The sequence below is a fragment of the Maniola jurtina genome, chromosome 19 (genome assembly GCF_905333055.1).
Source record: "Maniola jurtina chromosome 19, ilManJurt1.1, whole genome shotgun sequence".
Lineage (NCBI taxonomy): Eukaryota > Metazoa > Arthropoda > Insecta > Lepidoptera > Nymphalidae > Maniola > Maniola jurtina.
This window is the reverse complement of record NC_060047.1, coordinates 4632591-4658204: the sequence shown is the minus strand read 5'-3', so window position 1 is coordinate 4658204 and position 25614 is coordinate 4632591. Positions and strand designations below refer to the sequence as shown.

Sequence of the window (25614 nt, the reverse complement as noted above, 5' to 3'; positions counted from 1 at the left end):
AAGTTATCAGCTCTTTTCTAGTTATTACTGTTATAATCTTCACTTGTCGGGGGTGTTATAAATTTTTACTTACGTAATCGATTTACGTAAGTAGGTTTAGCCTTTACATTCTATAATGGTCCTATAGAAGTCAATATCCGGGGCGCAAGCTACCTCTGTACCTCATATAGTAAATCGGTTAAACGGATAGACCATTAAGAATCCCGTCGGAACTCTTTGATTTTCCGGGATAAAAAGTAGCCTATGTCCGTCCCCGGGATGGAAACTAACTCTGTACCAAATTTCATTAAAATCGGTTCAGCAGTTGAGCCGTGAAAACGTAGCAGACAGACAGACAGGCACACTTTCGCATTTATAGTATAAACTGTATCGTTCTTCCAGGGTTACCGGAATAGTACTGCTTTGCCTAATGCTGGGTTTGATTGCCTACTTTCTTCAGAACCTGTGGTTTGAGAATCTCGCAAGACCTTTGATAGTCACCATGGATACAACGTATCCGATAGCCAACATAGAATTTCCAGCTGTTACGTTGTGCAACTTTAACAGAATTAGTAAGAAATCCCTTGACAAGCTTGTTAAAAAACAGTAAGTATTACTTTTTCAATAATTTTCTCAGAGTATGGACACATGAATAGATACTGGAGCACGAGTTCGCTTATTTAGAAGTTGCAAAAAAATTAAAAAAAAAACCGACTTCCAAAACCAGTACATAGGACCACCACGAAAACTTCTACTATCGATAAAAAAAATTGCAAATCGGTCCCGAAACCTTGGCTTAACAAGGCTATTACATATAAATACTTCATTATCTAAACATTATATAGAAGTAAAATGAAAAACTGACTAACTCAACGGCTCGCTATGCCCAGACAAACCCCTGCCGAGAATCGAACCCGGGACCTCCTGACCCTGACCTCCCGAATAGAAAGCTGACGTCATCGTTTCATTTATGTATTGTATGTCGGATATAGAATAAAGAATTATAGATTGTAATATGGAATATTCGTAGTTATCTTTGTACTTTTCGTTTTAGTTTTGCAAAAAAAACCTACAAAAACGAATCCCGTGCTGAAATGTTCATGTTCTTTAGGCAACTGGGAAGATTGATTGACTTTTCTTATAATAAGACTTTGCAAGCTCAAGCGGTGCTTCATTCCTTTGCCAAATACATCGATGAAAAGAAAATTGATCAGTTGATGGAAGATGTACGTATAACAACATTCCAGGAGTCCAAAAAGGCATTAGGCAAAATTTCAGCTAAGGTTAGGATTCGAGGGCGGAGTCTTTGCCGGGGTAGCCGAACTGTTAGGTGGGATTTGTTGACAGTCTGTGCGCGGCCTAACGTCCTCTGACGTTTTCCGCAAGTAGCCAGTAGGTATATATATGGTTTCGGACTGCTTGATAGGTAGTTGTAAATCGTACATATCGATGGCTTACCTAATTCACATTATTGCACTAACGACACAATCGCACTAATATTATAAAGGCGAAAGTTTGTATGTGTGTGTGTGTGTGTGTGTGTGTATGTTTGTTACTCCTTCACGCAAAAACTACTGGACGGATTTGGCTGAAAAATGGAGATAGATAATATCCTGGATTAGCACGTAGGCTACTTTTTATAACGGAAAATCAAAGAGTTCCCACGGGATTTTGAAAAACCTAAATCCACGCGGGCGAAGTCGCGGGCATCGGCTAGTTCTCTATATTACAGGAGAGCTATTTAGTTCAGATATGACTAGCACGAAAATATTAGATAATTTCAACACAGTTTAGCATCGGATCAAAACTCTCAACCAGGAAATTATATACCTACTACTATTTTTAACCACCGACCCAAAAAGAGGGGTGTTATAAGTTTGACGTGCGCGTGTGTATCTGTGTATCTGTCTGTGGCATCGTAGCTCCTAAACTAATGAACCGATTTTAATTTAGTCCTTTTTTTGTTTGAAAGGTGCCTTGATCGAGAGTGTTCTTAGCTATAATCGAAGTAAATCAGTTCAGCAGTATGAAAGTTATCAGCCCTTTTCTAGTTACTGTAACCTTCACTTGTCGGGGGTGTTCTCTAATTTACTCTTATGTCATAACTAAACTTTAAACAACTTTTCTGTAAAATCGATATATAAATACAGTATTTAGCGCAATTGTGAACTAAACTGAACCGATTAGGTACATAAACGTGCGGACAGGCCGAGAGCCATTTTTGTTGAAAATTTATTTACATAATATATATTATTATATCCAATACTGCAATAAAATGTTATTTTATTTCTTGTACGATGTTACGGAACCCTTCGGGTGCGAGTCCTACTCGCACTTGGCCGGTTTTTTTTAGCTAGCGCCACCTTGTGGAGAGATGCTGGTGCGATGTGCTTGGGCAGGTGAACTTATTGATTGTAATGAAAATTTTCACGTCCAACGCACCGTCCACGGTCACTGTTGCGCTTTCAATCTGGTTATAAGAGACAATGAATTTGGAGGGTATGTGCCTAAAACCATATTTTTAGAATACATGTGTTTAAACTTTAAACCATCGTGAGTGATGCTCACGGAGTGAGTCGGGCTTACATCTACTAAATACGTGAGCATAGCCGGTACAATACAATTATTAAAAAAAAATTCATTGTCTGTTTTTCAAGAACCGCCAAAGGAATCAAAACCTATATGGCACGTTGGCAGGTAGGAGCAATGTCTTATAGCAGAAGTAAAGGAAAAAATCCGAAAACAATGAATATGTGGTTACGTCACAAAAAAAAAAAGTTAAGTATTTGGATGTACGGAACACTTCGTGTGCTAGTCCGACTCGCACTTGAGCGGTAAAAAAATCGCGCGATTTTTATTCGCTGTGCGGGCTAGCTCCAAGTGTAACTAAAGTGGAGCCAAACTACGTTTGTTAATACGAATAACCCCCTCTTTATATTTTCAAATAATTTTTAAATAGGTACACATTAAAAACTGGCCGGGCTGGATTCGAATCGCGTCAGATGCCTTGACCACTAGGCCACAGTAACTCACCTCGCTACCAGTGCCGAAATTCGAGATTATGAATGTTCACCCAGTCTTCGACACTTTACAGTTATCCTCTTTCTATTTGTTAACCCCCGACCCAAAAAGAGGGGTGTTATAAGTTGGACGTGTGTATCTGTGTATCTGCTGTGGCATCTAGCTCCTAAACTAATAAACCGATTTTAATTTAGTTGTTTTTGTTTGAAAGGTGGCTTGATCGAGAGTGTTCTTAGCTATAATCCAAGAAAATCGGTTCAGCCGTTTGAAAGTTATCAGCTCTTTTCTTGTTACTGTAACCTTCACTTGGCGGGGGTGTTCTAAATTTTTAATTTACACTTGTTTACTAATTACAGGTTAGCTAGAACTAGTGACACGATAAAAAGGCAATATCTCCCCGGCCAGTTGAATGGCCTTAATGTTATCTTGGACCCCATGGTTGACGACTATTCATATACGCTGTTCAACATGTTCGGATTCGAAGTAAGTTCGACGAAAAATTACCCTTTTGTACAATTGAAACTTGTCAGTTTTGCAGGCTTCTGCGCAGTCAGGTATATCTTTTTAAAGTTCCGTGCCTAAAAAGGAAAAAAGGAACCCTTATAGAATCACTTTTTTGTCTGTCTATCTGTCCGTCTGTCTGTTCTATTTTTTTTCCTTTTGAGATACCGAAAATAAAATAAAACACCTGAGTAATATAAATTATGATCTGTTACGTTCCGTTTGCCGTAGAGACCCTGGGGCCATAGAATCTTAGTGCAATATTTTTTTACGAGTAGCCTCATCGAGTGACAGAAGGGCTGGCTCATTTTTTACGCAACGGATCAGCCTGGCTGTCCAGCGTGGAAATGCCAGTATTCTTGGCACCATTCCACGTGGGCATGATTTGTATAGTAATTAGATAAGGCTAGCTTTAAGTTTTATTGTAATATTTTCAATTTGATCACAATAAATAAAATAATACTATTATGGGTCCTTTTGTTCCCAGGTACTGATATATGATGCAACTCACTACGCGGACCACAATAGTGGAAGTATGATCCAGCGTATCGCTCAACCTGGCCAGGCGGCGTTCTTCGAGATCTACGCTGTCAAGCAAATCGCAACTGAGGAAGTCCGCAAATATCCGCCCACGACGGTACCAAAGTCAAAGTCAAAGCCACATTCAAAACTAGATGATGCCCACAATTTTGTGGATTTAGGTGTTTGAATATCCCGTGGGAACTCTTTGATTTTCCGGAATAAAAAGTAGCATAGATATTATGGATGCAGGTTATTACAAAATAGGTACTTAATGCCCACCGTGACTTCGTCAACGAGGAATTTGGTTTTTGAAAATCCCGTGGAACTCTTTGATTTCCAGGACAAAAAGGTGTTCATTTATTTAAGTACCTAGCTAGTGCAAGTGTGAAGTGGTTACTAATATCAGCGTCCAATTGAACACACTATAAAATAAATATGAATAAGTAATAAGTGCGCTTTGAAATACACATCTAGATAAACTTGGCCCAAAAACATGTTAACTAGGTAATTCACTCGTCAATTAGACAGCTGCACTTTACAAAGTTTAAATCAGGCCTCAAGAAGTTGATCCGCTAACCCGTTTTGTTGACTGTTCAGACGCTAAATCATAAATATTAACCTTACCAAATCGCGCTGAAGGCGATAAAACAGACGTCTGTGCGTAGCAAACGTTTTTTAATATTCACACAGACAATCCGCGTATAATGGGACCCTCATTATCCTCGAATGGAACTATGCCTCTAATTACAGAGTCGGCTTTTCTTTAGCGCTACGCATGACTACATTTAATTTTAAGCTTCGGTCAAACATAGACGAACACTTAGGCGAGTTTGGGGATCTTCCAAAGCTGCCGATGACGTTTAACAGGGCTCTCTCCGTCACTCGTTTCATACAATCGTAGTTCCAATTTCATTTGAATATTAAGCAACCAAAGTCCATGAAATTTTGCAGACATATTCTAGAAACTAATATCTATGTCTGTGGTTTTCCAGATTTCTGTTAAAATATTCGGTTTCAAAGTTACGCGGTCTTAAGATTTTTCATACAAATCTTTGAGCCCCTGTAATTTTAAAACTATATATTTTTAGAAAAATCTAAAACACCACAGACACAGATATTAGTGTCTAGAATATGTCTGCAAAATTTCATGGAGTTTGGTTGCTTAATATTCAAATGAAATTGGAACTACGATTGTATGAAACGAGTGACGGAGGAGCCCTGTTAACACCTGGGGAGTGGGGACCCCAACCTCTATCGGTTTTTCGAACTATGTGCCCTGCCTATTGCCACTTTAATTTAACTATATCGGTTACTCTGATCCCGCTTAGGATCTCTTTATTACTAATTTGATCACGTAGAGAAACTTCATAGCAGCTCTACATCGTCCGCTGAGTGACTCTAAGCTTTCTGATGAGGCCTAATAGACCATGAGCACTAGCAACACACACTTTGCCCAGACTTTGATCTTCAAGCGCTGAGGAATTTCAGACGAAAAAACATTTCGAATCACAAATCATCATTGTGCAGGTTACAGTTCAAACGTCTTTTTATCTGGCATCAACTATATTATGTAACTACCCTACATTTGAACACATCTACACAAGTTCGTTGACACAATCGTCGCGAGCAAGTCCCGCATCAGAATTCGTCAGAATTCGTCTCAGTTTGACCAAAGCTTTAATTCTTATTTTAGAGAAAATGTCTCTTCCGCGATGACATAAAAGAGAGGTATTTTAACATGTACTCATACAGTGCTTGCATAGTAAGGTGCCGGATCAAGACATTGAAATCGCTCTGCAAATGCGTTCCTTACTACGTTCATGATTTGGATGATAATTATCAGTATCCAAAATGCACTATAGACCATTTAGGATGCTTAAACAGGTATAAAGGTAAGATATTTCATTAAAACCTTTTAATGAATGACCTTTTTATTTTACCATTGCCATTACACTTTAAACATTGTGTAAAAAGTAAAATCACCCTTAGGTAGGTATAAGTCGAGGCTATAGGTATACAATTTTATAAATTCCTTAGTGACTGCGTGGAAGCAACTGGCTGAGCTTTACATTGGTTACAAGATGGTGTAGTGTATTGTCTCATTGATAGTAGTAACATTTCCAGCTCTTCTCAGTAGAAGCTTCATTCCGAACCGGTGGTTGTCACAGACGTAGCGCATAAGAGGCTAGTCCTACATGAAATTTTATTTATTTATTCTATTCCAATTCACCAACAGCAAACAAAGCGCTTAAATTAAAAATAGTATCATTATCATCATCATGATCAACCCATTTCCGCCCCACTACTGAGTACGGGTCTCCTCTCAGAATGAGAAGGGTTTAGGCCATAGTCCGGTCATAGTAAAAAATAGTATACCTACTTTTAGTCTTTTTCTGTGTGAATAAGCCGGTACATTCTATACCTACTTAAAATGGAATCATGTGTTTTATACCTTCTAGAAAAACTGTTTTACCTATATCCAAAAGACGCGACGAACACGGAAGGACTAGAGGCGGAGATCCAGGGCGCACTGTACTGCCCGGAGTGTCTGCCGGATTGCGAGCTGACACGTCACCACTCGAAGCACTCCAAGCTACCGCTTCCCGGCGTGACTCACCACAATAAAGAGCTCTCAAGTTTCTTTTTGTAAGTTTCCTCAATATCCTTAAATCCTTTATAAGCAGTTGACCAGATTCTCAAATCACATCACACCTTACCGGCGCAGTGGTAAGCGCTGTGGTCTTATTAGTGGAAGGCCCCGGGTTCGAGTCCCGGCCGGGTATGGAATTTTATAATTTCAAAATCACTGGTCTAGTCTGGTGCGAGACCTCGACCGTGGCTAGTTACTATCCTACTGGCAAAGCCGCGCCGCCAAGCGTTCCGGTATGATGCTGAGAAACCAAAGGGGTATGGGTTTAGTAAAACTGCCATACCCCTTCCAGGTTAGCCCGCTTCCATCTTAGACTGCATCATCACTTACCACCAGGTGAGATTGCAGTCAAGGGCTTACTTGTACCTATCTGGATATTTAACAAAACCAGATTCGCAACTGATCAGATTTTGTACAATTAAACAGGAAATAAATATATAAAGCTGACTGATTTGCCTGATCTATCAACACAAAGCTTTTTAAACTACTGGACAGATTGGGCTGTTTGGCATTCAGATACTAGCTAGTAGATACTTATTATAACGTAGATATCCACTAAGAAAGGATTTTTCAAAATTCAACCCCTCAGAAGGTAAAATACATTTTAATAGGTATATTTACAGAATAATTTTAGTGATAGGTAGGTTACCTATTTAGCTAAAACTTAAATACTGAATTAGTTTTTTTTACAGTGAAGATTTAAATATGACCGGTAAATGCTTACTCAGCATTTATCAGGGAACAACGGATGGAACATTGAATCGTTTTGACATCGTATTCTATTGGTTCGAGATTATTAGTAAGTAACTTAGTACCTATTAATATAAATACCTGTTATTAGAACAGAAATAAGCAGAAATATTTTTATTCACTTAAACTTTTACACACAAATTAGGTCACAATAACATAGTGGACTGTAAGCATATTAGAATAAACTGACAGTTATTGGACTGAAATTACATTTAGAAATTATTCATAAGTAGAAGTTTAAGCTAGAATAAAATTACTTAATAGCCCATAGCCTAGATCGTAGTAGCAATAAAGCTACCATTATAATAATGGAGCTTTATGGCAAGGAAAAAAAAACTTAAACTTTTACAAGTGCTTTTAAATCGTCAGGTGAATCTACCACTGCTCCTTCCTACCGAGAAGATCCAGCAAGAAACTCGGCGGTTACTCTTTTCAAATAGCACTAAGCTATCAGGTTCCGGCGAGGTGCTGTATTAGCGAAAGACAGTTTTGTTTTACATAATCACAATACTGTCACAACCATCACTACTCATATTACAAGTGTAAATAAAAAATTTATAACACCCCCGACAAGTGAAGGTTACAGTAACTAGAAAAGAGCTGATAACTTTCAAACGGCTGAACCGATTTTCATGGATAATAGCTAAGAACACACTCGATCAAGCCACCTTTCAAACAAAAAAACTAAATTAAAATCGGTTCATTAGTTTAGGAGCTACGATGCCACAGACAGATACACAAATACAAAATACACGGATACACACGTCAAACTTATAACACCCCTCTTTTTGGGTCGGGGGTTAATAAATGCGAAAGTGTTTTGTTTGTTTGTCCTTCAATCACGTCCCAACTGAGCAACGGATCGACGTGATTTTTTGCATGGGTATATAGTTTATTACCTGGAGAGTGACATAGGCTACTTTTTATGCCCGAAAGTTCCCAGAGGATTTATAAAAACCTAAATGGATGCGTAGTTGCGGGCATTGGCTATCATATTATATTATATACATATATCGTTTGCCTCTGTAGGTATACGGCTACAATGGGCTACAACCGTAACCATAGAAGTAACAACGGCTATAACCCCCAAGTTGTAAAGTCCCTAGCCCATAGTTTCAAAAATTGCAACAGGGCGGTTTTCGAAGGTTAGGATCTGCATAAACTAAAGATTAAATACTCAAGCTCAAATGAGATGTGGCTGAAATCTATTTTTGTACAATACGCCTCGTGTTCGTACCTACTGAATTATTTTTTTCGCGCACTGATAAGTAGGTACCTATAGGCACAGTATAGGTACTCTCTCTGCGTTGTATCTATTCCTCATTGCTGAAGATAAGTAGGTACCAACGACCTTTGGTACTGTACGCCTTCCAATAATGGAAAAGGATTTTTTGGGATTATCTACCTATTATTCGGTGAGTTTGCATATGTAAGTAGTACATACTTAAATAAACTCTCTGATAAATATTTTAAGAAGGTTACCCACTAACTACGTGCTTTTTTATTTTTTTATTCATATTCTCCAGATTTTTTCACTCTTTGCAGGTAACGTTGGCGGGTTCTGCGGTATCCTCATAGGTTTCTCTATAATTACCATTCTTGAATTTGTGTATTTCTTTGTATTCCGATTTTTTGGCAATTTGTTTAGCTCATATTATTATAATAATTATTAACCATTAACTTACGCCGAAGTAAAATTATTTAAGGACAAAAAATTGTTTTGAAATTTGAAACACCACAAACTTTTCCCGCCCGGGATTTTTTGACGTTTGCACCATAGACGATAAAATAAAACTTCAGACTTTATAATCTATGGTTCTAGAGTACAGCAGACATGATGTATTTTGTATCGCTTGCTGTGCGACAGTGCGACAGGCGAATAATCATACTTAATTTGTGATTTATTTCCATAAGAATGGACGAGAAAAATAAAAAGGATGTTGTCTGATTTATCAAGACGTTTTCACATAATTTTGTATTTTAACTGGTTTAAATTAGATATACAACAGCACATAAGTCGTATGGTGTCGTATGTCTGCTACAGACGTGCGTTTACAAAGCTGTACTTAACTATAGCAAACAATGTTATTATGTTTGCCAATAGAAATATTATATATACTCACTATATACTCGGGGAATAAACAACAAGCAGCATAGTACATAGTTATATAATGAAACGAGACCAATAATAAAATTATTGTTATCTTCGGCTTCAAGTTGCAAGTAGATTTCGCTTAGCTATTTCCGAGAATGCGCGTCATTTATCTGTCATTGTCAAACGGGCTGTGGCTAAATTATTGGGCGAAACTTCAGGTTTGGAGTCGCAATTTTAATAAATTGCGAATAATGTCGGCTAATTCGCCTCCCGGAAAAAGTGACGGTAAGTTCCGTAACGCATTTATTACGCAGAAATTAATTTTGCTATATTATGATTTATTTTTTATTTGATTTTTAGGCGATGTACCTCAGGATCGAGTCGTCCCGCCAACTCCAATAGAAACAATGGGTTCCAGGATTCGGGACTTGGATGTAGACTCGATCAGAAGATACTTAGCGCAGAAACTCGGTTTTTACGAGCCATCCGAGCCGCCAGCTCAAGTCGATAAAGTTTTGGATGAAGTCAACTTAGATGGTGTTGTTAAGTGGATGAAGAATTCACGATGCCAAAATGTCATAACATTATCTGGAGCTGGTATATCTACGTGTAAGTAATTTACCAGATTCTAAACTAAAACTAATTAGACCACATTCTCATCTTAGCAACCTCACATTGGCCTAGAAACTTTTTACACAAATAGCATAGCTCTTTCTGTTTTTCCATTGTCTTTGAATCTAAAGTGCTAGATGGCCCAAAGTTTATAACATCAGGTAAAGTGTATCATACAGTTTTATAAAGATACGCTCAAATTTGTATCTCTCGGTGGCCTCAGCCAAAGTTAATTACCTGCTACATTTGTGGAATTAGATGTGACTAGATTTGACATTCAGGTATTATTTAGCATAGAAACCATTTAAATGCACATAGCTCTGAAAGTTTGAAGTGCCCGAGGTCGAACCCCCAACCTCCGATTAGGAGGTGGACGTCCTAACCACTAGGCTGTCACAGTGTTGCAGTGTAAAGTGCAATAGAATACCGCAACCGCAATAAAGCAACCGCCGAGTTTCTTGCTGGTTCTTCTCGGTAGGAACGACATTCCGAACCAGTGGTAGATTATTTTGACGATTCAAAAGCACTTGTAAAAGTTTAATTGAATAAAAATATTTTGAACTTGAATTTGAATAAAAAATATAATACATTACAGCTGCTGGAATACCCGATTTCCGAAGCCCTGAAACAGGACTGTACCACAATCTGCAAAAGTACAACTTGCCGGAACCTCAAGCTATATTTGAAATCAACTTCTTCAGACAAAATCCAAAACCATTCTTCACATTAGCAAAAGAATTGTTTCCAGGGAAATTTAAGCCCACTGTATCACATTATTTTATAAGGCTTTTACATGAAAAAGGTAAGGATATATATCATTTTGAATGTTAGATCTATACTAATATTATAAAGAGGTAAGATTTATATGTTTGTAATCGATAAACTTCAAAACTACTGAACTGACTGAAACGATTTTCATAACTCATGTCATTAGACAGCTTTTTTAACTAGAATTAATATTCATAAAAGTTAAAAGTATATTTTATTTTGAATTATGCTTTGCTTCTTTGTTTCTAATGTAAACTGCTAGATAGAAAGTGGAATGCCCTTCTGGCTACCGTTTCCCCACTAGCTATAATATTTCCTATATTATAGCTTTTAGCTTTTCAAAAGAAGAGTGAATAGGCACATTTGTAGGCACATTTGAATAGGCACTGTGCTCCACCTAAGCATCATCATCATCTATTTTCTGTGTCAAGCCAAGCCTAAATAGTTTAAAAGCCACTTTACTGGTGTGCATTGTGCCTAAGACCACCATTTTAAAGCTTAGGTACCTCAAAAGGAAAAGCGGAACCCTCATAAGATCAATTTGTTGTCTCTCTGTCCGTCTGTCGTGTCTGTCAAGAAAACCTATAGGGTATTTCCCGTTAACCTAGAATTATGAAATTTGGTAAGCAGTTAGGTCTTATAGCACAAGTAAAAGAATAAATCCGAAAACAGTTATTTTTTGGTTACATAACAAAAAAAAATGTGTTCACAAAAAATAATTTATTAAATCTCATATAGATGGCGCTGTTGTCATTAACTTGCAGTGTTGTACATAAAAATGTTAAAATATCTTGTACGGAACCCTTCCTATCACGTATGCGAGTCCAACTCACACTTGACCGGTTTTCTTGTTGAAGCTTATCATACTCTAACATTTACTCTCTTTTTTAAAGCAGTCTTACTTTCTTCTAATTGAAGTTCAATATAATTTGCAGGCATCCTGTTACGTCACTACACACAAAACATTGATACACTGGAAAGAGGTGCTTGTATACCCGAGGACAAAATAGTGGAGGCGCATGGCACATTCTACACTTCACATTGTTTGGATTGCCGGAAACAATATTCCTTAGAGTTTATTAAAGGTAATATGAAAGTAGTGATAATGATAAAAATTCTATTGGTGATTCTTCTTTCTTTCTTCTCTCTGGGCTGGTTTCTACACTTAAACGTTTCCATCTGTTGCGCCTGCGTTGCCACTCCCCACCAATGTCTTCACTCCAGCCATCCATGCTCCCTCCAGAAGCAGAGTAGACCGCCCAGGTTGCAGAGTGCTATTGTCGAACATTATTAAACAATATTTTTATAATGATTTAGGAATCTCAGGGCCAAAGTGCACAATTTACATTTATCATCATAATTTTATCAATTGCATTGCAGTTTAGCAACTAAATGCGATCATTCGTAGCATAGAATACTCACATTGTTTTTAGGATTCGATAGGTTATCGCATTCTGTACATGTGGTGGTTGATTCATCATATAAAAATGACCATAACTTTTATTTCAGAAAAGATATTCTCTGACCAGATCCCAATATGTACCGAGTGCCCAGGAATAGTGAAGCCAGACATAGTGTTCTTTGGTGAAAGTCTGCCAGAGAGGTTCCAGAGGTGCTTACAGGAAGACTTTCAGAAGTGTGATATGTTGATTATCATGGGTTCATCACTTGAGGTGCAACCGTTTGCATCATTGATTGATATGTGAGTTCAATTATTATTTTCGTAGATTCACAAACTTTTTATTATGAAAATAAATTCCTTGGTTCTTGTGGATTCCACATTGCAATCTTCCTCATCTTTTCCTTTCCATTAAGGGTTTTCTTTGGAATAATAGTATAGTGGGCATACAAATCTACTAAGGCTGAGATCTATAGAGGTTAAAATCCATAGACCGCACTTTGACTTTGCTTAGACTTGTTTCAGTTAAAACAAGACAAATTTATTCCAGTGGTATAACACTGTCTCGTTTTAACAGTGTCTTAAGTCTGAGCAATGTCTATTGTGCTTAATAGATGCCTCTATGGGTGCCTTAGAGCCATTTCATACTCTCATACTCTAAGCAGTCTAAACAAAGTCTAAGATCACAGCCTAAGAGTTTTTTTATTTATTTATTTAGAAAAGCCAAAACGGTATAAATTAAATTTACTTGAATTAAAAAATGTAGAACTTATGCTGCTTAATTGTAGACCCACTTAGAGGTTGCCATAGCTTGTGTTAAAATAAAAGATTTAATTAATGAAAACTAAAAACTCATACTATTTCATTTGATTCTAATAAAATCTTTTGCAGGGTCCCAGAATGGTGTCCAAGATTACTTATCAATCGTGAGAAAGCTGGCATGCGGTCCCCACTGTTGAGGCTTTGGGGCCTGACAGGAGGAGGATTGCAGTTAGAAGACGATGCTGTGAGAGATGTGGCCTGGCTCGGTGACTGTGATGACGGCTGTCTGGTGTTAGCTGATAAACTTGGTTGGGGGGTAAGTTGAGCATAAGTTTAGTCGAGGATATGGGACCGGACAAAAGGGGGGTTGCAGTCGGAAAATGTTGTTAGAGATGTGGCCTAGTTCTTGGTTGTGGGGTAAGTTTTTGAGCTTACATAATACATATTATGATTTAAATGTTGAGGCTCTGTGGCCTGAGCCTGACAGGAGGAATAAAAAATTAAACAAAAAGAGTGTTTACTTTTTGGAAGAAGATGCTGTTTTATAATTTTTGCAACACACTTGCCCATAAAGTGGCTCTAATTTCACTGCAATTAGGCACATAATGACATATATAATCAAACTGTGACTTTTTTGTGATGGTGTAATCCATTGACCTAGAATCATGTTTGGCAAGTAGGTAGGTCTTATAGCACAAGTACAGGAATAAATCTGAAAACCGCGAATTTGTGGTTACATCATTTAAAATAAAATGTGTTTCAATTTTCAAAGTAAGATTGGAACATTCTAAAACAGATTTTTGTTTATTTTTATGCATAATGGTTTTTGATTTATCGTGCAAAATGTTGAAATAGAAGTATGGAACCCGGTTGCCCGGTTTTTTTTTTTAATATTTATGACATGAAATTGTTGCAGGAGGAACTTCGTGCGCTGGTAGCGCGCGAGCACGCGCGTCTCGAGCGGGAAGGGGGGTTGTCCTCCCCCCACAAACCGAACCCCTCTGTAACGCCCGCTGCTGATGAGCCCCTGCCTGGTCAGAGCACAGTGACCACTGAACCCAAGCTATGAGTAACATCACCATCATAAATTATAACAAAATAATAGGTGCGAAATTCAGCTGGCAATTTTAACCATGCGCAATTAATTTCATAGTAATAGGGATGATGACTACTAGTCAAATCAGCGACTTCTTATCAAACGTCAAAACGCTCGCTTAGTATGGGAGCTTGTATGAAATACACAGATGTGACGTCATAGACATTTGACGTACTTTTTTAGTTAAATCGATAATTTAAAATGGTCAGCAAACTTAAAACTACCAGCGAATGTGGATTCTATGAATTTTGGAATACCCTCTATTTAATAATTACCAAGAAAAATTTATTTTTGACCTAGGCATCATCCCCATTGCAATGATTGCAATACGTGCCGTGACACTAACGACAATTTCAAACGTTTTGAGAGAGGTGAAATTGGTATCATCTATTCCATTGTCAATTTAAAGCTATGCTGACAGTCGAATTTCAAACGTGCCCCTGCCCACTCTACTGGTGCTAATTTTGTTATCCCCAAAAACTTGTATTGGGGTCAAGGCACATTATGTGAGAGCCGAAATGATTCAATGAGATCACAAATTTTGCAGAGTAAACATTTTACTCTGACATAATTTTGTTTCGACGCTCGAATTCTATTAAAGTTGGTAAAATGTAAAATCTTATACTATAGTTGAGCCATTCCAAAGAGCGATCTGAGGTCGAAATGTATAGAGCGCACTTTGACTTTGCTTAGACTTAAGTTTCAGTTAAAACGAGACAGACTTATTTCAGCTGTATGTCGCTGTCTCGTTTTAATAGTGTCTTAAGTCTAAGCAAAGTCAAAGTGCGCTCCATAGATCTCAGCCATAGTGTTGTGATCGAATACTTCAGAAGTCGTTACCGATAAAGGGATGCCGTTCAGACGCGGGTAGCTGGGACTCCCTCGCTCTTTATAACCTGTTATCGACTATCGACGAATACTTTTTGACCCTACTACCGCAAAGCCAAAAGGAAGGGTTATGATTTTAGCAGTGTATGTAGGTTTGTATTTATGTATGTTCCACCGTAGCGTTTAAACTACTGAGCTGATTTTTATGACAGGTGTCAATTGATACGTTATTATGGTCCGGGGAGACAGGCTACATTTTATATGAAAAAAATCGATTTGACAGATGTTACATCCAGAAAAGTGGGGGGTCTCCAAATATTTTTTTTGCTATTGTATAGAGTGAGATATCAAATGAAATAGGACCAATCTGAGTTCATAAATATACTCGTAGTACAATGTTACCGAGCGATAGAAAAACAATTTTGTACTATATCTGACGTTACTATCGGCAGTTCCCGGGTAGTAGTTAGATTTTAGTGCTGTTTAACTTTATCTTGTTACTACTACACTCAACACCAGAGCATCAGGTTGCATCCATAAGGCCTGTACGAGAGAGCGAGAACTCCGATAAAACAGATTTATGACTCAGTTCGCACGTTTCTAATGGCTCATCTATAACCACACCAACTGTACCTAATTAGTACCAGTGTCATATAGCGTAAAGATTTATCTGTATCTACATACATAAGCATGAAATAATTCCTAAAATATTGTCATAATATTATACATGGTGATATAGATATTAATAATAGTGCCTCGTATATTATGTAATTAGTCATTTATTTTGAGCTAGGGGGATGGGACTTTGGAGGTCCAAATTTGGGCTTTTCGTTTTTACGGGAGTCGGGAGAGTTCCTTAAACCGTCGGTCCTGGTTTTATCCGACTAACTTAGTATGACGAAGGATATAGGCTACTTTTTATCCCAGAAAAAAAGAGTTCCCACATGATTTTTAAAAACCTAAATCCACGCAGACAGTTGAGAGTCATGTAGTAAAAATACGTTTCGAAATGTGCATTTCTTCTGCAATAATAATGAAGTAGATGTATATAAATCAATAAAAAACCGGCCAAGTGCGAGTCAGACTCGCGTACCGAGGGTTCCTTCCGTACTTGGGTATTTTTTTCCGACATTTTGGCACGATAAATCAAGAACCATTATGCATACATATAAATAAAAATCTGTTTAAGAATTCCATCAGCCTGTACGCTTTCACTGCTAGACATAGGTCTTTTCAAGAGCTCGCCATCAGGCGCGGTCCTCCGCCTTCCTCATCCACCACCTCCCCGCTACCTTCTTAAGGTCATCGGTCCAGCAGGCTGGAGGCTGTTTTAGAATGTATAGGTAAAGTACATATGATACCCCACTATAGTAATCTTACTTTGAAAGTTGAAAATACTAAATTATTTATTAGTTCATGCACATTTTAATTTTTAAACCACAAATTCACGGTTTTCGGATTTTCCCTTTACGTTTGCTATAAGACCCTTCATAATGAAGGAAGTAGCCTGACAGACAGACAAGGATTCCTTTTTAGGGTTCTGTTCCTCAAAAAACTGTTCCTGTTGTCTGTCCGTCTGTTGTGTCTGTCAAGAAAACCTATAGGGTACTTCCCGTTGACCTAGAATCATGAAAATTGGCAGGATGGTAGGTCTTGTAGCATAAAGAAAAAAATCCGAAAACTGAATTTGTGGTTACATCACCAAAAAAAAGATTAAAATGTGTTTCAATTTTCAAAGTAAGATAACTATACCAAGTGAGGTATCATAACATGAAAGGGCTTTGCCTGTATATTCTAAAACAGATTTTCATTTATTTTTATGCATTTTTTTGATTTATCGTGCAAAATGTCGAAAAAATACCCGAATACGGAATCCTCAGTGCGCGAGTCTGACTCGCACTTGCCCCGGTTTTTTCCTTTAGGTAAGGAATCTTAAAATAGTTATTCAGATTATGAATGAACAACATTTTATCATGCAGACTGTAATAATAATTGACATTAAATAATCATGTTGTGATTTATTTATTAATTAATTTTGTAAAATGTTATGGCTCATATTATAGTTTTAAGCTTTAAACGGGTTCGTTAATACCTACTACAAGAATGTATTCAACAAGGCTGTCTTCGAATCGAAGTGCGTGCGATTTGGACACAGCTTATAAAAAAAAGTTGAAAAAACTATAACCCGACTACGGAAAAATGAGACAACTTGAACCCGACTTGGTACAAGTAAAATAAACTAAAAAGAAAGAAACAAGATTGTGCTTAGCGCTATCATCGTCTTGATTGAGATTCAATACAAAGGCCGTGGTCGTGCGTTGTCGACAGCGTATTTCTTATCCTAGATTGACGGCATTCCCAATGATTTTATTTGTCTACCAAATTATAATATTTTCTTTTTGCCGTTATTCCAAGCGCGTTGGCCAGCGCATCGCAAGCGCGTTGGCGAATGCGCTGGCCTATGTGTAGAGGCGGCCTAGAGCCAGACGAGAGAAAAAAAAAAGAATCACGCGATACATGCTGGCTCGCTCGTCATCGCATTGCTCATCTCGCTCAGTCTTCCGCCTATCTCGCTTGCACTTGTGTGCATCAATGTTGCGCTGTCGCAGTCGCACAGCACCGCGCAGCTCAATGTAGAAAAAACATAGCACCAGAAACTTTGGAAGAGCATAGCACAGCGCAGCATAGCTCAATGTTGATTGGCCAATGGCCATCCTAATTGACGTTGTGTTAAGTGGGCTTAAGATTCCAACAGCAAGAGAATCTTACGTTTATAAAAGAATCATTTTTAAATCTGTTTCACTTAGGTTTAAATGTTATTGTTTATTTCATTTAAACCAAAGCTGAAAAGAATGATGAAGAAAATGAAAGAAATAAATCATGTAGTAATGATATGAACTTATAATCTATTGACTATTGTTAATTATTATGAACTTAATAATTGGTGATAATATGAATTAGTGTGAGGTTTATTTATTATACATTAGATTAAGGTTAACTATATTTTAGTGTTAAATGTGCTTAGTTTGGTTGGAGTTTGAATAAATTATTTTGCCTCAACATTTGTTTGTTTTTCCTCTTTATTTTTCTTTGGGCAGTGGCCATCCCTCGTAGCATAGTGGTGAGCGCTGTGGTCTTATCAGTGGGAGGTCCCGGGGTCAATTCCTGGCAGGAAATTCGGAATTTCTAATCTGGTGGGAGGCTTCGGCCGTAGTTAGTTAGTACCCTACCGGAAAGCCGTACTGCCAAGCGATTTAGCGTTCCAGTACGATGCCGTGTAGAAACTAAAGGGGTTTGGGTTTAATAAAAAATCGGCCAAATGCGAGTCAGACTCGCGCACCGATAAATCAAAAACTTATGCATAAAAATAAATAAAAGTCTGTTTTAGAATGTAAAGCCCTTTCATATGATACCCCACTTGGTATAGTTATCTCACTCGGGAAGTACCCTATAGGTTTCTTGACAGAGAGACACAACGAAGTGATCCTATAAGGGTTCCGTTTTTCCTTTTGAGATACGGAACCCTAAAAACAGCCATACCCCTTCCAGGTTAGTCTGCTTCCATCTTAGACTGCATCATCACTGGCCGCCAATTGTAATCAAGGGCTTATTTCCGTCTTAACTGCGCTGGCAAGATGGAGCGTGCTCCATCCTCCATCCAAAGATGGAGCGCTCCAGCTACACGCTCCATCTTATCTAAGCTTGTCGTGTCTCTTCAATTCCGTCATTCACCATTGGCGAAGTTAATTGCGCCCGTCTGGCCCGCACGTCATAAAACAAAATTGATTTGAATTACACACATCACATGCACAATCTCCAGTTTGCGCGGTTAAGTGCGTGCGTGTGGACAGGTATTCTATATCTCTGGTGTGGACAGCATACCGTGCAGTTCCAAAATCTACTAAAGATTGGACTATTGAAGTATTAAATATTTGCATGCTTATGAAGTAGAATATGAAGGTCGCTAATTAGTTATAATTTTGAACTCAACAACTGATATTCAGCAAATAAATAAATTTCATTTCATTTCTGCGCAGTTCTTGGTCAGTTAAAAGCATAGTGTTAAAAGTTAAAACTGCACAGGCATAACGGAGCATGTATCCGGAGCGTAAATTATTCCTTTTTTCATAAACTGTGACAGTATAATATCGTTTTTATGTAGTGTTATAATATGTGGTGTGCCAATATCAGTCCGGGGCCCGGGCGCAAAGTTTTTACATAAATACTAAAAAAGTAAAAACAAATAAATAAAACGAAATCCAAAATTCATATTACCTATCTTTTATTGCAATTTACAAAAATAGTTTTATAAATGTAATCGCATACTACGAGGAGACCCGCAACATTATCAGTAGGTATTTACTAAAAATGGGTAATTTTCAAAGATCTTGTATAGATAATGTAGAAACAAATTGTAACATATGCAAATTATTTTTCTTGAACACAAATTTTCAAACGACAGTTGTCAGTTGTCACGGCCATCAACACAGAGTATAATCTCCTTTTTACCCGACTGTGGTGAAGCTCAATGGAGGGTTATGTGTTTGACCTATATTTATGGATGTTCGTTTCTATGCCTGCTTACAACTACACAACAGCTTTGATAAATGATACATTCAATTCGTTTTAATGACGCGAGTGTCACTGGTTACATACAATTTTTAAATACATATCAAAAATAGCATATAGCGAGGCTTAGTGGTCAGAGCGTCGGACGCGAACCCAGAAGTGTAGGTGAAAAATACTATCATAAAATTATACTTATAATTTAATGTAATAATTTTACTAACAACATATATTATATTTAAAATAACATATTTACTAATATTTAACGATAGATTTAAGTTATAGCTTTAATATATAATATGTAATTGTTTATTGTCCCAAATAAATAAAAATAAAATAAAATAAAAATATGGTTACATAGTTCTTAAAAAATCAAAATGGCGGATTTTATGCATTTCAATGTGCGGGCTGAAAAAGATACAATGCAAACCGCAGTCAGTGGTTTTTTTTAGAAAACTTTTTTATTACTTGTTCAAATGCGTTGAGTGCGGATCTTGCGGTAGTATGCGATCGACTTTAAGGTGGAGGCGACGGTACTGCCCGTGAAATTCAAATTTAATTTGGTTTTTCGCAATTTGTAAACTAATACGACAACGTAGGCTTATGGTATTTTAATTGCGACAATGGCAGTATCATCCTCACAGGATTATATAAAAATCTTTACTTGAAAGGGTCCAATTTAAGAAATTAATTCTAGTATCGACTATTCTCACAAATTAGTCAATACTAGTATTAATTTCTTAAACTGGACCCTTTCAAGTAAAGATTTTTATATAATCCTGTGAGGATGATACTGCCATTGTCGCAATTAAAATACCATAAGCCTACGTTGTCGTATTAGTTTACAAATTGCGAAAAACCAGATTATAGAATTTCGCGGGCAGGTCCATCTCATGCCCCTTAATGACTGTAGTATTAAATTAACACTAAGCTTAAAATTACTCCTTAGCGTCCGTGATGCCTTCAGTGCTGATCGCGAACATCGCCTCGGTCTCCGGCAAGCACGGGCTGTCGTATATCTTGCACACGCGGTTGTCTCCCCTCCCCTTGAAATTATAGGAAAATTAATTAGCGTCTTTTTACCCGACTGCGGCAAAGCCAAAAGGAAGGGTTATAATTTTAGCAGTCTATGTATGTATGTTCCACAGTAGCGCCTAAACTACTGGGCCGATTTTGATGATTGAGGTGTCAATTGATTCGTTGGTGACATAGGCTATATTTTATACGAAAAAATTGACCTAACGGATGTTACATAAAAAAAGTGGAGGTTTCCAAAAATTTTTTTTTGCTATTGTATTGAGTGAGATGTCAAATGAAAGATGAGAAAATGCTGAGCTCACGAATATAAATGTACAACAACATTAAAATATACCAAGCGACAGAAAATCAATTTTACTCTAATATTTCAGCGTTTATTAAGACGATCGCAGTCGGGTTTTAGTTTTCAACTTTATCTTGTTAGAGCTATGTAACCCTAAAAAGATTTTAGTCAATCAAACAAAAAATCTCTTATTACCTTTCGCAGGTAAAGTCGGGTGGTGGAGGCGTGGGCGATGATGTGCCCACCGATGGGCTTCTTTGTGTCCGCGTTGAACACGCCCACCGCGTCCACTTGCGCCACCACTTGGTTCGTTATTATCACTGCCACACCAAACTGAGAAAATTATATCAAGCGATGACCTCGATTCTGATATGTTTTTCTCTAAACTATACTTAGGCTGAGATCTATAGAGCGTACTTAGACTTTGCTCAGACTTAAGACACTGTTAAAAGGAGACCGCGCTATACAGCTGGCATAAATCTGTCTTGTTTTAACTGAAACTTAAGTTTAAGCAAAGTCAAAGTGCTTAGAGTATCTGCATCTTTTTCTTTTTAATATTGTTAAAAAAGGACGGAAAGGTGCTACTCTACAAGTTGTCTGGCGTTGAGCTCGCCGCGGCCGGAGTAGTCTGTGCGGTACAGCGCGGTCGCACTGTCTACTATTATCACGATGAGTATAAAATGCTAACGTCACACCTCATCAGCCAGTCGCAGCAGCATCCGCATGAACCGGCCGAGGTGCAGTTGTCTGGCGTTGAGCTCGCCGCGGCCGGAGTAGTCTGTGCGGTACAGCGCGGTCGCACTGTCTACTATTATCACGATGAGTATAAAATGCTAACGTCACACCTCATCAGCCAGTCGCAGCAGCATCCGCATGAACCGGCCGAGGTGCAGTTGTCTGGCGTTGAGCTCGCCGCGGCCGGAGTAGTCTGTGCGGTACAGCGCGGTCGCACTGTCTACTATTATCACGATGAGTATAAAATGCTAACGTCACACCTCATCAGCCAGTCGCAGCAGCATCCGCATGAACCGGCCGAGGTGCAGTTGTCTGGCGTTGAGCTCGCCGCGGCCGGAGTAGTCTGTGCGGTACAGCGCGGTCGCACTGTCTACTATTATCACGATGAGTATAAAATGCTAACGTCACACCTCATCAGCCAGTCGCAGCAGCATCCGCATGAACCGGCCGAGGTGCAGTTGTCTGGCGTTGAGCTCGCCGCGGCCGGAGTAGTCTGTGCGGTACAGCGCGGTCGCACTGTCTACTATTATCACGATGAGTATAAAATGCTAACGTCACACCTCATCAGCCAGTCGCAGCAGCATCCGCATGAACCGGCCGAGGTGCAGTTGTCTGGCGTTGAGCTCGCCGCGGCCGGAGTAGTCTGTGCGGTACAGCGCGGTCGCACTGTCTACTATTATCACGATGAGTATAAAATGCTAACGTCACACCTCATCAGCCAGTCGCAGCAGCATCCGCATGAACCGGCCGAGGTGCAGTTGTCTGGCGTTGAGCTCGCCGCGGCCGGAGTAGTCTGTGCGGTACAGCGCGGTCGCACTGTCTACTATTATCACGATGAGTATAAAATGCTAACGTCACACCTCATCAGCCAGTCGCAGCAGCATCCGCATGAACCGGCCGAGGTGCAGTTGTCTGGCGTTGAGCTCGCCGCGGCCGGAGTAGTCTGTGCGGTACAGCGCGGTCGCACTGTCTACTATTATCAATGAATATCTGAAATTAAACATAAACAAACAAAAAATAGAATTTTGAATATTACAAGACGGAATATACAAATTTTGTCTGGGTACACTAGAAACAAACACTCTCATAGTTGTGCTGATGATTGCAGTGTTGTAAACTGTGATAATGGCGGTCAATGCATTATCGGTCATGTATACATAATATTACATAATTGTCTGTATTGTAGAATCTGGCATAAATTAGATTGTCCAGCACTGTGGCTCTTTCCAAGCCATACCTCTGCAATTTATTGGACTCTTATCATCATGCTAGTACAGGCCTGCACCAGCAGCTGTAGCCTGTGACTGGTGGTCAGTGTTGTAAGTTCTGGCGTATACCACACTGTCTAGGACTTCTATCTCTGCAATCTTTAAATGTGTGTTAAACCCACCTGGACTCTGTCATCATAGCGCAGGCCTGTACCAATAGTTGTGACTGATGGTCAGTGTTGTAAGCTCTGGCATATGCCACATTGTCCAAGACTGCAGCTCCCTCCATGCCATACCGCTGGGCAACGGCCAACAACCGCTCTGGACGGAAGGTTCCTTCTGTGTCTATGTACATGCATTTGCCTTCACCTCCTGACTGCTCTATTGGTAGCTGGAAAAATAAGATAAATATTAGTTTGCATAAAGTACCTCTCTAACAAAATAATTGAAACATCAGAGTATAATATGAGGAATAATGTCCTGGGCAAATAGTAGATTAAAATATGATTACATCCCTAGCAAAATAGTAAATGTAGTACAAAATACTGTTATTACTTGACAAAGTACAATTAATGTTTTCTTTTTTGTAACTTGTCATTTGTGTTTTGTGTTGCAATAAAGTATGCATGCCCATTATTGCCTTCAGCACAAGGCCAATTTATTCTGGCATTTAAAAAATAATTAATGAAAATTATAAAAACCATCAAATTTTAGAGAAGTTTTGCATATGGGGTGTTATATAAAATATAATTTTAATTTAGACATACGTACCTGACAAGTAACAGCAAGTGTGTGGCATAGTTGTGTTTTCCCCGTCCTAAACTCCCCAAATATTTCTGTGATTGAACCTGTCTCAATGCCACCTCCGAGCAACCTGTCTAACTCCTTTGAACCTGTTGTCAGCTGAATGATTTCTGCTCTGAAATCAAAATTCTTTTGACTAATTTAAATATAAAATAGGAAAAGGTGACTGACTGACTGAACTATCAATGCATTGCTCAAACTATTGGACGAATCAGATTAAAATTTGACGTGCAAATGGCTATTGACATCCAGGAAAAAAGTATTTTTGAACATCCAACCATATAAGGGGATAAAATGGGGGTTTGAAATTTATGCCCATGCAGATGAAGTGGCAACTAGTAAAAGATAAATTGTCAAAACTGTCTTAAATCTGAAGTGCTGAACCTTAAAATATCTCCATAAATCTATCTTTGGCTAAACTATTATGTATAAACAGTCTTATTGAATGTGGTGAATTGATAAGAAAATTTTTGGTATACTTAGATGGTCAAAAGTACTCACATGATTTCAAAAACTTTAGGTTTCATGTAGACAAAAATTATGAGTACCAGCTAGTAAATATGTATCTTTATTTCTATTTTGTGTACTCTTACATTTAGTTTATTTTCACTCACCTTTTTTGATGAAATTCTGTGGCCGTAGTAAATCCCATAGGCACTAATTTGGATGCTTCTGCCAATATTTTATCTGCCTTCGCTTCAGAAATGCCTTTTATTGTGATCAACCATTTTTTAGGGGCATATGCCACTGATTCAACTGTATGATACCCAGCCTCTTCCAACTTTTTAATATCGCCAGATGTGATTCCATTTCCCTTGAAAAAAGTAACTGTCACAAATTATGTCATGTTCTTAAATATCTTGAGGGATCCCTTTGATTTTTGAGGACAAATGGTCAAAATTCGTTTAAACAGATGAGCCATGAAAAGCTGGGAGACTGACAGACAAACACACTTTCACATTATTCTATCATATTAAGTATGGATACCTAGTACCAATCAATTAACCGATATTAGGTAAAAAGAGGGGATGTGTTACATATGTATTTAAAGACTTATAAACTATCTTTGTGGTGCTGTCTTTTCTACACTCATGTAATATATATATTTAAGGTTAGTTTTACTTAAATTTGGGCAATTTGACAGAAAATATCTTAATTTATGCACTGAATTACATGTGTGGAATGGCTACTTTGAAGAAAAATGCAAAGTAATTTTGCATTTAGATTTTCTCTAGACTATAATGGATCCCACCAAGAAAGGATTTACAGAAATTCACCCTCAGGGAAGGTGGCGCGGGTCAGCTAATAAAACCAAAAATAAATAAAGTAGTACCTAGTAAGTATATGAACTTTTAGGTACCTACCTCCAATTTATTGATAAGCTGTGGTCCACAGTCCTCTAGATCTTCGTCAACGGTAACAGTTGTTGCTGATGCTGTAGCAGCAGTCATTTGTTTGATAATAATCCCACACTGAGATATCACTACCTATCTGTTACTATCCTATCCTTAGTCCTTACCTCTGTTACCAAATCACTTCGTCACTTGTATAAAAATATTGTTAGTATTCTTACAAGTTCACGACAAGTTTAAACTTTGTTCCAACTTCCAGATGAAGTTCACAGACCACCAGAGAATAGTGTGCAAATTGCATGTGTCAACTGTCAGTGTAGTTTTTTTTCTTTGTCAGCGATGGCGGCGTATCCAATTTTGGTCACGCGCATAGAGTAAAGTAATCTATAATGTCTATACAATGGGCCACACGCCACGAGAGCCTTGTCGGGCTGTTTGGTATCTCTATTATCTCCTTATATTCTGTGAGTAGGTAGGTATAATAATAGTTATCTGTAGTTGGTATAAGATTTGAACATGGTATTAGGTATTCGTGGTCTGTGGCGTTTGCTGGCGCGCGTGCGGTGTCTTTTTGGAGTGTTTTTTTTTTTGTTAAAAGTGGCCGGTTTTGTGTTTCACTGGTTTTTTTTGGTGCTGGAACCATGC

General features: G+C 38.3%; 3 protein-coding genes and 1 long non-coding RNA gene across 4 annotated transcripts; 2 read left to right on the top strand and 2 right to left on the bottom strand.

Moving 5' to 3' along the window:
* The first annotated feature begins 397 nt into the window (after positions 1-397).
* Positions 398-9105, top strand: LOC123875236 (sodium channel protein Nach-like). Its single transcript, XM_045920965.1, has 9 exons — positions 398-585; positions 1034-1205; positions 2333-2478; positions 3357-3483; positions 3989-4138; positions 5717-5915; positions 6483-6669; positions 7366-7472; positions 8969-9105. The coding sequence occupies exons 1-9, from the start codon at positions 410-412 to the stop codon at positions 9094-9096; spliced, it is 1392 nt and encodes a 463-aa protein (XP_045776921.1). The 5' UTR covers positions 398-409; the 3' UTR covers positions 9097-9105.
* A 454-nt stretch (positions 9106-9559) lies between these two features.
* Positions 9560-15920, top strand: LOC123875233 (NAD-dependent protein deacetylase sirtuin-2-like). The gene is made up of 7 exons (XM_045920960.1): positions 9560-9803; positions 9879-10127; positions 10726-10932; positions 11834-11983; positions 12408-12600; positions 13189-13375; positions 13976-15920. The coding sequence occupies exons 1-7, from the start codon at positions 9674-9676 to the stop codon at positions 14126-14128; spliced, it is 1269 nt and encodes a 422-aa protein (XP_045776916.1). The 5' UTR covers positions 9560-9673; the 3' UTR covers positions 14129-15920.
* Positions 13964-25264, bottom strand: LOC123875237. Its single transcript, XR_006798104.1, has 2 exons — positions 25162-25264; positions 13964-14090 (listed from the first exon to the last, which is right to left on the bottom strand). It is a non-coding gene; the product is annotated as an uncharacterized LOC123875237 (long non-coding RNA).
* Positions 19975-25175, bottom strand: LOC123875235 (DNA repair protein RAD51 homolog 1). The gene is made up of 8 exons (XM_045920964.1): positions 24982-25175; positions 24232-24431; positions 23585-23732; positions 22996-23204; positions 22466-22595; positions 21066-21203; positions 20460-20595; positions 19975-20068 (listed from the first exon to the last, which is right to left on the bottom strand). Exons 1-7 carry the CDS (start codon positions 25066-25068, stop codon positions 20488-20490), a joined length of 1020 nt encoding a protein of 339 aa, XP_045776920.1. The 5' UTR covers positions 25069-25175; the 3' UTR covers positions 19975-20068; positions 20460-20487.
* Positions 25265-25614: the final 350 nt, after the last annotated feature.